Source organism: Pterocles gutturalis, unplaced genomic scaffold (assembly GCF_000699245.1).
Source record: "Pterocles gutturalis isolate BGI_N339 unplaced genomic scaffold, ASM69924v1 scaffold5537, whole genome shotgun sequence".
Taxonomy (NCBI): Eukaryota; Metazoa; Chordata; class Aves; order Pterocliformes; family Pteroclidae; genus Pterocles; species Pterocles gutturalis.
Window position 1 is genome coordinate 3,539 of NW_010107730.1, and position 12,404 is coordinate 15,942.

At 37.1% G+C, this 12,404-nt stretch overlaps 1 protein-coding gene across 1 annotated transcript; it reads right to left on the reverse strand.

Annotated features, from left to right (window-relative positions):
- Window positions 1–10,519: 10,519 nt before the first annotated feature.
- Window positions 10,520–12,121, reverse strand: CXCR4 (chemokine (C-X-C motif) receptor 4; the record flags this gene model as incomplete). The annotated part of the gene is made up of 1 exon (XM_010088200.1): window positions 10,520–12,121. A coding segment is annotated over one exon (1,062 nt), but the record flags the coding sequence as incomplete, so codon positions are not given.
- Between the last annotated feature and the right edge of the window lie 283 nt (window positions 12,122–12,404).

A 12,404-nucleotide genomic window follows, 5' to 3' on the forward strand; every position in this document is an offset into this window, starting at 1 on the left:
TAGTGAGTGTGGGTACCATTTATGACATTGCACACTTGCCTATAAACTACTCCTTTTCTATCACAAAGTTGTAACTTACATTGTAAATCAAAACTGGATCTCTGATGAAGGATGTCTAGAGGTAAAAAAATATTGTGGAGGGAAGGCTCTGCACTTTCACTAGAAGATCAACTGTGACCCTTCCCTTATCTTGATAAAATACTACATTTTGTATCTAGCTGAAAAAAAGGAGATACCTTTGTATAGGAAGTAGGCTCCACTTTGTAGGGAGTGTTAGGCAAAATGATTTTTTATTATATAGTGGAATGACAAGTAGCTGGAGAAGCAAGTTTTAGAAGGGTTCCAACTCAAAAGTACAGCCATGGAGAAAAATGAAATTGAAGTTTTCCTATCAAAATATAAGATTATGACCCAAAGTATAATCAGCTGTATCTGTGTGTGTGTGCCTGTGTGCTTGTGTGTATGAATGAAGAAGACAAACAATATCTCTTTCCAGAAGAATGTTCTTACTTGAGGCCTAGCCTACAAAATTCATACCAATGGAACAAAATCTAGGTTGTTATACTGGTGTAATTTTCTGTAATATTGACAGAGTCTCAGAAACAGCTTAAGAGAAGAGAGAAGAATTAACCTTTAGACTGTGAAATCCTTAAACTCTGAAAGCCATCCACTAAAAGTTAAGAAGGCATAAAGTGTGACCTCGTTAATTCAAAGACAAAGGGGATCCTTTCATACGTCCAGTCTTGTGTTCTTTGTATAAGCATTATCCTTCCTCATCTCTAGGGAAACAAAGACTTAGAAGAATATACATGCTATATTCATGTTTATCTAATTAATTTATAGAGAGATTCCTAACTCAGCAGACAGTTTTTGTATATCAAAGTCAAAGGTCCTAACATATGTCAGCCTCCTTACACAGATGTTATACATTTGATATCTAATAAATAATTAAACATTGGGTTCAGCAAAGCTACACAGAATATAGATTTGGCCTATTTAATATTTGGAAAGCTACTTATTTTTGACAAACAAAAATAATTTAGATGCATCTACGATTATAATAAGGTGAGTTTGTTGACAAGATTAACTATGGACGCTCTGTCAATTTACATTAATTCAGTGCAAAATCACACTGGGATATTGAATACATTAACCATTTTCCACTTTGTGCCCACTGACTTGTGAATCTTGAATTATTAGCTTTTTACTTCTGAGGGTTTTATCAATCGCATATTTCAGATGGAAGAAGATCTTTTAAAAGTGTTAGAACAGCATAATCTGTTCAGTTATGTGGTCTTCTTGGCTACTTTGAATTAGAAGTGAAGCCACCCTGTACTGCATATGAAGATACCTGCAGTTCAAAAACATCAGAAGTGTGGCTGAAGTGTGGCTACACCAGCATATGTGAACTAATTTGTCATCCTTTCAGAGCCATAAACAATAAGCTGTTTCTTTTCCATAAACCCTGGCTATCTATTGTAATGGAACAATTACAAAGCATCTGGAAAGAAAAGAATTATGATTAAATTAGTCTTTCCAATTAGAGAAAATGCTGGGCCTTTCCCTTAATTTAGAGTTATAATAATTTGCAATCTGATTTAAAAGGGGCTTATGGTTGCATTCATAAAACTGGGAGACATTAGGATTGACATGACCTCTTAGGTACCTAAAGAAATTATAGGCCTACAGAGGTAAGAATATATCATTAAGGCCTGAGCTGACAGCATTTTTTAGTTTTATGACCTTTGGTTGGATTAAGTCCAGTCATCAGAAAATAATTACATTTCAAGCAGCTGAGAGTTATTATCAGGTTTTGCTGATTCAGGATTAAGTGTACCTCAGTGGCTGAAGAGCTCTTTAGGATGAGCTGTCCATTTGTTTATGGAGTTTGTGTAAAGAGTAAAAAGGAAAACATGTTGTGGCTGTATTATTTATTTCTGGTGTAGAGCTTGAATTACTAGTGTATGAAGATCATCTACAGCTCTATTTTCTTAATGTGGTGCAGAGTTCTGTGGTATTCTGGACTCCACTTACTGACAGCTAGATTTACAAGACAAATTTACATTTCTACAAATGATATGGCCACTTAAATGTAGACATACATCTTAAAAAGCTTTTGTCGATTTCTAGCAGATTTAAGTACTTAAATATCTCCTGCTGCTAATGTACAGAACAGTTTTGGACTTGATAATGCCAAATGACAAAGTGCAATCTGCCTAACCCCCAGCAGAAGTCATAAACAAAGCACTTCCAGCTTTTTTCAAAGGACAGACAGTGCTTGCTCCTGTAGATGTTTTTTTAAGCGCACACTTAATCCTATACAAAGCACTGAAGAGCAGGAGGAGGAGGAGCCCTCTTGCAAAAACAATGTCCCTTGTCAAGGGACATCGGTGCAGAAGCTCAGGTTTCCACGCAGTCTGAGAGAGTGCACTCTCTCCTGGGAGGGTGCTTAATCGCCAGGCTATTGTATTTGGTGGGGTGCTTTGTGTTGTGAGTCCTTTTGAAATGTCTAACTTTGCATAAATAAATATTCACTGAGTCAGAGAGAGACTAATTCTGTAGCCCAGCGGTTAGGACAGTCAGGATGGATAAAGGGACAGGTAATCACAGCTGCTCCTCTGACTGCATTGATTTCTGAACTCGGTATCACCAAGGGGTACCACTGTCAGCTCAGCATTTCAATACCGTGTTCCACTTCATGTAGATGGACCTTCATTTTCCTTGCAAGGCATGGCTTACAGAGGGCATAATGGGCCCCAGTTTGGCCAGCATCTAAAAGAGTACATGGAGAGTAAAGTGTGTGGTACTAAGAACAGAGGTTTTAAAATGGATTAACTTTAGAAACGGTACCTATTCTAAAGAGATACAAAAATCTTTGTTCTGATTTTTAATTGTTACTGAAACTGGTGAATGAATGAATCAACAGGATCTCTTTCAAACACCTGGGTAGCAGAGTGGTTCTTAAATATCACAGACAAAGGATCTTATATCCTTCATCTGTCACAGTTTTTATTACGGAGCCCCCACAAAGTGCTTGATGAGGGTGCAAAGTTTCTTAATAATCCCTCCATATTAGCTTGTAGGAAGAAGCGAGAGGGAGTAGATTCAAGGATTTGTGGCTCTGTTGACTGTTTATTCTTGGGGCTGAAGCCTGGTTAGACTGTCAGATTGGTGTACACTACAGGGAATATTCATGCAGTTGTCAGGTTCTCCCTGTCATTGCAGAGTGTTAGGAGAGCCATATAGCTCCACACGTTCCAACTGTATGGTGTGAGCATATTTAGTCTGGTCAACATAACTGGGCTGACTACCTTTCTTCAGTGGAACTAAGTTTGCATTTGAGTCAGGCATCTAATGTTTGTTCCTAAGCAGATTTTGTACCCAGAGGCAATTTCTTCTTTCCTTAGTTGATAGGTCAGTCATAACAAGGAGACAGTCACAGCATAATACTTAAATCAAATGCTTTGTTTGGGTTGGTTTTTTTTAATAGGAAGCCCTGTTAAAATTTAGTGGTTGTTAAATAAAACCTGCTATCTGCTTTTCAAGGATTCTGCTTTTAAAAATCATACAAACATCCATCACATTCAAAAAGCCCTACGGACTATATAGATGAATGTAGATTCACAGTGTGTCTTAACAAATAGCTGCATTAAATCTGCTGAACAATATAGGTTATAATCAAGAACATGAGTAATCACGCTATTGCAGATCTCTCTAGTTTAAAGCACTACTATTGAAGAACTCTTTTTTGAGTCTTGTTTTGGGGAAAAGTCCTCTGCAGGACCATGGTCATGTAGTCAACAGGTAATCATATTTTAGTTCTGGAGGAAGCAGGGCTCACTTCCCTTTAAAGAGGGGCATCTAGTCTCTCCATACCTTTTCAACCTCTTACCCTCTACCTGAGAACTGGTTTATGTTTGTTTAACAGTTTGGCTGTTTACTCAAGGAAGTTTTGACAAGATAGCTAAACCGGTCTAACACCTTGCTACTCTGACAAGCCAGGGTTGCACTACTTTGCTCCCCCTGCAGCTCCCACGTGCATGATTCCACCCTCACTTTTGCAATTGCTCTGGTTTTGACTTCTTGGTGATCTCATTGACTCACTATGCTGGCTGAAATCTATTCACTTTATTTTGTTGGTTCATTTTCCGTGGCTGGTGGGCTTCACAAGTACAGGAAGTCAAATTAAGAGCCTATTGCTGCTGAAAGAAAAAGTGAAGAAAAATCTGGTATAACTTTTCATTCTTTGCTGAGCCATGTGCCTGACTGCTTATTTTTTTCTCTTGGGTGTAGTCAGCCCTCTTTCTGAGCTGACTAACTTAATCAAAATGGTATAAAATAAATTAGGAAAAAAAAAGTTGCTATCTATTTAGTCAACTACGTTTGTTCAAAATAAATTGTGACTGATTCAATAGATAATGCACAGCAGGAGACAGGTCCACAGGACTAAGAATCAGAGAGTATTGAAGATATCAAATTAAAGGATTAGAAGAGGGAGGGAGGCTGAAGACCTTCTGAGCAGAGGAAGTTAGATTGCTTCAAATTCCTGTGAGACTCCAATCTTCAAGAGCTGAATTGGCTTGCCAAGGAATCACATGAGCAGCAGAGGTTGAGGGGGATGCATAGTAAGGGTAAAGGAGAGAAGGAAGGGGACTGTGAGGTGTGAGACTATTTGTTCTGGTCCTGCTGATTAGTAGATGAGCTCAGTTGCGTTGTGTCAGTGCATTATTAATGCCTGGTTCCGTGCGGGATAGCACTGTTAAAGAATCACCATAATGGGGCTGGGGGCAAAGAGAGCAAAGCGGGGTGGGGGGCATGACCTGAAAGGCCATGGAGAGGAAGATAGTAAATACTAAGGGGTAAGCGAGGGCAGGAACTCATTAAATTTACTTCGCTGTCAGGTCAAATCTAACATGAAACCATGCCCTTCTTCACTTTTATTCATGATGAGACTCTAGCTTCTCTTACCAGTGCATTCCTGTACCGAGTTCCAACAGTGCACTTAACACTTGTATAAGAGAGGTAATTCCTCCCCCAGAGAGCAGGAATAATAGATTATAAAAATATTGACACATGTATTGCTGTCACATAAGAACCAGAATTATTTTCTTACTTGCCACAGATTTTAGAGATGGAGTTGATCTGTGGAAACTAAGGTCCTAGTTTTATCTTCTACTATTTCTGTCTTTGGTGAACTGTGTAGGCAGGCTTGGCAAAATGACTGTTTTTAAAGATAGTTTGAATGTGAGATATTTTCCTCAAGGAAAAGAAAGCAAATATTAGCCTAAGAAGGGGTAGTTCTGAAAAGGAGTAACCATAAGAAAGATGACAAGTGGGATGTCCAATAAAAGGTTGAGTTGTTGTGAAAGGAGAGTTAAGGAAAGATGTTCTATTTGAACTTTTCAGGTTTATTTTGTATTATGAGGTATTATGTATTATATTATGTATTATGTACTATGTCTGTTGAGGAGTGTCATGGTCACCTCTGGCAAGGTGATACATGAGGAGTATTACCCGTGATAACTCTTGCTGTCCAGTCTTATTGTAGCCTCACAGAGTGCATCAGTAGTGAGAGCAAATTTATGGACAACCCGTGTTTTTGTAGTTGTATTGGCATCAGTGATGACACTGACAAGAAGGTTAAGGGCCCCCTCAGCCTCTCTTATCCAGCCTTCTCTTTGGGAGATCTGCCCAATTACAGAGTGCCAAATAGGAAAAAAACAAAAAGTAAACATATGTGTGCTGTGATTGCACTTTAAGAAACTTGAGAATAAAGCCAACATTTGAGTTTAAACTTTTCATACGATGTAGAAGTAATTTATCTTTTGGCTAAGGAAAAGCAGATGTTGGAAGCAAAATGCACATGAGAAGACATAGAAACTGTTGTGAAGGTTTGTATTTTACTCTTTGAACAGTCCCTCTTTACTTTTTTTCACTTGTCCGGGATGTTGTATGTAGTCTTAACAGAGCAGAGCCATTACAAATTCTATAAAGGTATATTTTTAAAGGAAAACTCAAGTAGAATAGAAGCTGTAAGAAGATAGTAGAAACAAAAGGCAGCATCAATAGCAAAAAAAACCCAAACCAAAACCAAATCAAACCAAAACAGAAGCCAAAGAACTCTTCACAATGTAACCCTTCAAAGAATCTGTGATAATTTCTACTTAGTTTGACATGTTTGTGTGGTGAGAATCTGTTCCTGGTGTGAATTCCAAAAGATAAGGATACTTAAAATGTTGATCTGTTTCTTTCAAACACTATGCCACTGAAGACAAATTACTGCCAGCCTGTTGATAGCTGGGTATGCAAAGCTTGCATGCCTTCAGTAAGACAAAACCATTTTGCTGAAAATTTATTTCTGTTACATTAAGCAGAACAATTCCACCTGCTCCATACTGAAAGATTTAATTTCTTGCAGATCTTGGACTGCAGCTGAAATCAGAGGAACTTGTAATCTTCATTTGTAATTGATTTGGTCTATAAGGTTATCACTTCAGGAAGCATAATTCTTTAGGTACCCTGCTCTCTCTGAATTCTGAATGTCACTGAAGCTGCCTGTCCTTTTTAAAAAATAGCAATTTTAATAAATACCTACTACATCTGTCATGAATTTTGACTTCTCTGAAGTCAGTAGTAGCTCTGCTGGAGCCTGGATCACTTGTATCAACAATTGAAAATGGTGCTTATAATCTACATTGTTATATATATGTAGATATAGCTATGTTTAAAATATATATGCATAAACACAAGGTATGCTTAGAATCAACTGCTATTAAAAAAGGTTTTCAAAACCAATAAGCATAACATTGTTTTATTCTATGTCCTGTTAGAACTAGAATGGTGGGAAGATAGTAACGGAGTTTATGTTAAAACAAATGACCTTTAAACTTTATCCTGTTAAAAATTAAAGATTTTCAGAGAAAATTAAGAATGACAGAAATTTTGTTGCCGAAAGAGAAAAGATTTTAAGAAATCGGTTAAGAAATAATCCCAGTGATGATGTAATTTCAATTGACGTGTGATTTATGGCTGTGAAAAAGAGTCTCTATAGGTCTTTCAAAACATAAAGTGAGGGAGTGGCATCCTTTGAGCAGAAACTCTGGTGCCCTATCTGCTTAAGTGTTTCCTAAGTTTCAGCACTATGAGAATATGAGAATACTCCATTGTTAGGGGATTTTGGAGGCATGCCTGGATCAAGGAAGTACTTCCTCATCATGCTGTTTCCTTTCCCAAACAATATAAAAAATGGCCTTTTCAACCAAACATCGAGAGGTAGTCACTTTGTACATTGTCCAACTGGAGCTCAACCATCGCAAGATAAACCATTCATTTGTATGAATGGCTCCATGTTATTACTGCTACTTCCTTTTTATTTTCATGGCGATTTTGTTCTGATTTATGTATATGCATAGAAGCTGAACCCCCTGTATAACGATTGTGTCATAAGACTGGCTGAGAAAAAACAAGAAACTCCACCTTATTCACTGGTCTCTATAGCCTGCATACATCAGCTCTGACACCCTCCCTGCCACCACTTTCTTTTCCCATGCTCCTCTAACGTGGGCTCTGTACAACCTGATCAGACAGAGTACATATATGCCATGCAAGTAATGGATTGTAGCATAATTTTATCCCACTGCTTTAAGTATTCTAACTTTACTTCCAAACAGCATTTCAGAGGAAGCAAATGTAAGTTTGTGTACGTGTTCTCTTCTTAGTTTAGCTTTGCGTGATCCAAAGGATTTCTGACTAATCTCAGAGCACTTAAATGTGTGCATTATAGTATTAGGTGAGTATCCGTGTTTGAGTCCATGGTTGCTGTGAGCACATGTTAACAACCATGGCAAAATACTTAGTGCCTGGATGCTCTGGAAAGAGTATTTGTAAATACATTATAATGTACTTAATGTGTTTGTAAATACATTATAAATCTTGTAAATTACAATGTAACATTTTTAACTGGCTGTGACCAATACTTGCAGGTACTCTTATTTGTTTCCTGTTAGGTATCTTGAGTTGCATATTTAAAGTTACTTGGGCACAGCTATTATTTTATGACATCAAGACAATGCTAAGACTGTGCACTGTTTACGTCTTGAAGAATGTCATTATGATTATTCTGTATACTAGAGAGGAATAATTTGGAAAAAGACTTGGAAAGTCTCTTTAAAAACTTTGGAAAGTTCTTGATGTATGTAGACTTGTTCAATGTATAATTTACAAAATTAGATCTATTCACCTTTGTCACTGAATTTACACTTTGAGAAATGCATTTACTGGAAGTACTTTTGATTCACAAAGATGTAAAAAAGCCACAGCCTCAGCAAAAATCAGCTTCAACGTGATTTTGTTTTAAAGGGGAATAAATTAATATTTTTTACCAACATGGTGTATTTGGAATAGCTTGGTGGCTTTGAGAGAAGTTTGCCTGATTTGCTCTGACTTCCTTAGAGGTAAAAGGACAGAACATAATTTCTTACTGTTTTTCCTCATGAGAACTTAATTCCATTTGCAAATATTTGCTGTGCAAACAGTACAAATATATGTTATATTCATATTTATAGATATGTAAAGCTATTTAAAAATAAATACATGTAGCTTTTGACTAATTTTCCTTGCTGGAGCAAAACTCCAGTGATCTTGCAACTCCTTTTCAAGATGTCCTTCTGTCCATAGTTTCACTAATGCTACTGAAAACAATGGCAGGTTTATAAAACTAATGTAGGCCTCATCCCTCTGGGGCATGGGTTGTTTTAATTTTGATGATTTATTTTCTATACAAATGCTTTCTGTTGTTTGTTTAAAGTGTCCTTTTAGTGGTGTTTGGCAGTAACACTGGACTACTGTGTTTATTCGGGCTTGCACCCTCTTTCCTGCTAACTCTCTGCTTGAGCTAACGGTTGGACAACTGTGAAGTCTAATGGGAATAATCTAAGTTAATGCTAGAGGGCTCTAAACATTTCCTTAACAAATAAGCAGCAGTGTGTTGATAGCCAGTAAGTATTTTATAAGTGCAATTAAATCACAGTGATTGATTGGGCTGGGGTGGAAACCAGAATCATTTAGAACAAATTCTTCACAGGGAAACTCTCACTAGATTAAGAAAACACACAAATGAACAACAAAAATAAACCATTTAAGAAGTTCTTCTCCTATACCACGTTTTCCTCATTTCTCTACTCTGCTAATGAGGAACAACTTGTTAAATGTGAGACCTTTTGTTTCTTGAGGATGCATCTTTTTCTGCTGTTAATTTATGTTATGTTGAGTAAACATGGACATTAATTGAACTGATCTAAGCTATGTTGCTAAAAGAGGGGACCTGCTTCCTCTTCCTTTTATCTCACTTTTTTTTTTCTTTCCCTGTTCCAGGTTACAGGGTCCTGCACTTTTGTAGTGCTTGTTGGATTCCTCACTGAGCTCATTCAATTCACTGCATTGCTGGAACATTAATTTTTTTTCCTGCCAGATTAGTTTTGTGCTGGTTCAGCAAACTGAATCAGCTCAACATAGAATCAGATGACTCCTACTGTCTTTGCAAGGGAAAAAGTGTGCAGGATGCAGACAAGGTTGCAGCCTCCTGACTGGAGAAGAGGGAAGTTGAAAACAGAAAGTTGTTATATTTATGCAAATACCTAAAATAAAACATGCAATTTAACGTATAGCTTACCATAGTGGTACACGCTCCACAAAATCACTAGGGTGCTGTGCTTGTGAAAACACATTCTTTCTGGGTAATATCATTGAAACACCCATGTTGTTTATTTCAGTTCTGTGTGACTAGTGTTTATTTTTTTGCTTTTTTGACTTCCAAATTGTTAATTATTTATAGATCAGTAACAGCTGCATTTTTTTTAATGTAAGAACATACAAAAATATTCTCAATAGCTTTGTCCTTTTGGGTATTCCTTACTTTTGAATGCACTTTACTAACATGAAGATATGACTAACAGATAAATAAGATTTCAACATTAATTATTGGAAAAATTCTATAGTCTGGCTGGTTCCTATTAAAAATATTTTTAAAAAGAACCGGTACACTTTCTGTATTTTTAAAAAGAATGTTAAGATCAGATTATATTAAGAAAATCTGTATGTAGACAGGATAGGGAAAGCTCCATAGAGAAAAATCATTTCTCTTCCATGGAGGAGATACACACCAATAACTATTTCTAGTCCAAATGCAATGTCAAATAGCAAAATGGCTTTGATCCAACTACTTTTGATTACTATTAACATGTGAAACTGCTCTCAAAAAGTTATTTGTTTGAAGCCATAGTTTAAGTCATTCTAAAAATAATGTTAACTGGAATAAGTGTATTCTGGTGAAAAAAAAAGACTTAGAACTCACAGGTGTCAACTGAACAATCAACATGTACTGAAACTCATTTTCCTGCTTTTCATACAAGAGCCCTGCAATTTTCAAAGAAATTATTGTGCATTGAGAATTGTAAATAAAAGCTTTGGGAAAAACATTTAACCAGAAACAAAAATACCACTCAAAATAACTTTTTGCCATATACTTTTATTTACTTTGAACAGAACATTTTGCAAACCATCAATGACTGAGAATGGGGGAAAAAAAAAAAACCCTAGCATATAACAGAGGAGGCTTTGGTTATAAGTGCCATTTCTACAGCAGAGTTAAGCTATTGTAAACCAAACATCTTGTAGGAAGGTAAAAATCTCCAGACTAATTTTTTAAGAATTTAACAGCAACACTCAAAACATTTACATATAAACAACAGAGAAGTATTTTCAAAACTTTTAACAGTCAACTTGCTACAATCCAGAAGTGTTTAGTTCACGTATCTATACATACAGACAATACTAAAACTTTTGTGAACTAACCACTTGTCCACAGGACCTGCCTAGACAGTTTGTCATCAATACGAAAGTTTTTTTTATATAAATAAGTCAATTAAACTTCACAGAGACTAGAAGAAACAATATAAAATTCCAGCTGTAAATAAATCTGTACATTATGGTCAGTCTTGTTTTTCTGAAATCTTGCGCAACTTTAAAGTGTCTGTTTATAAAACGATGACAAGGAGCAGCGTTAGCTGGAATGGAAACTTGAAGACTCGGACTCTGTCGAAACAGAAGAATGTCCCCCACGTTTGCTTTTTGAAAGAATCTTGAGGCTTGATCCTCTGCTAACTGATGTCAAGGCATTTTGTGCTGATGTTTTGAATTTGGCACCCAGGAAGGCATACAGAATTGGATTCAGGCAACAGTGGAAGAATGCCAGGGCTTCGGTGATGGAGATCCATTTATGCACTATCGTATCCAAGCTGCAACGATGTCTGATGACTCCCAGCAAGATGAACGTGTCGATGCTGATGCCGATATAGTATGGCAGCCAGCAGGCAAAGAAGGCGAGGATGAGGATAACTGTTGTCTTCAAGGCTTTGCGCTTCTGGTGGCCTTTGGAATGCGACAGCTTAGATATTATAATACAATAGCAAGTCAGGATTATTAGACCAGGCAAGACAAGTCCTACCAAGATATGCTGAAATCTAAAAGAAATCATCCAGTTTTCATGAGGGTACATGCGATCACACAGATACTTTCCTTCTACTTCACTAGTACCGGCAAAAATTATATCAGGCACTGTCAAAAGCACAGCTGGTAGCCACACGCCTACATAAACCACCTTCTCAGCCAACAGCTTTCGTGGTCGCTGGCTGTTGGTAGCATGGACTATTGCCAGGTAACGATCTAAACTTATAAAGGCCAGAATCAAGACACTGCTATAGAGGTTGACTGTGTAAATGACGTGAACTGCCTTACACAGAATGTTCCCAAAGTACCAGCTTATGGCCGCATCCACAGACCAGAATGGCAAGGTGATGACGAAAAGGAGGTCAGCCACAGAGAGGTGCAGCCTGTATTTATCAGTCATGCTTCTTTGTTTCTTCTGGTAGCCCATAACAACAATAACCAATCCATTGCCGATTATTCCTGTTAGGAAGATGATGGAGTAGATTGTTGGCAAGAAGATCCGGTTGAAGTCAGCATTCTCATGCTGGAAGCATGGCTCTCCATAGTCTCCGTAGTCACCTGAACCAATCTCATCCGTGCCATTATCAGAGAATTCAATGATTAACCCAGAGGACAGCTAAAAAAAAAAAATAAAAAATTAGATGTTAGCTCCTCTGCAAAAGCTCATTCTATATGACAGTATGCTAAGAGTTGTCTGAACAGAACTGGCAAACTTTTTTGAAAACTAGATGGAAAAAAACAATTTCAAAATATATAACAAATATACAGCAAATAAGATCTAGTTAAAAAACATAATTTGTCTTTCTCTAAGGAGTAAGATTGTGTAACTGAGGAGAGGGGATGAAAGGGAGAAGAAAGATAATGGCTAAATCCAGAAAAAACATTTGTTTTTGATACAT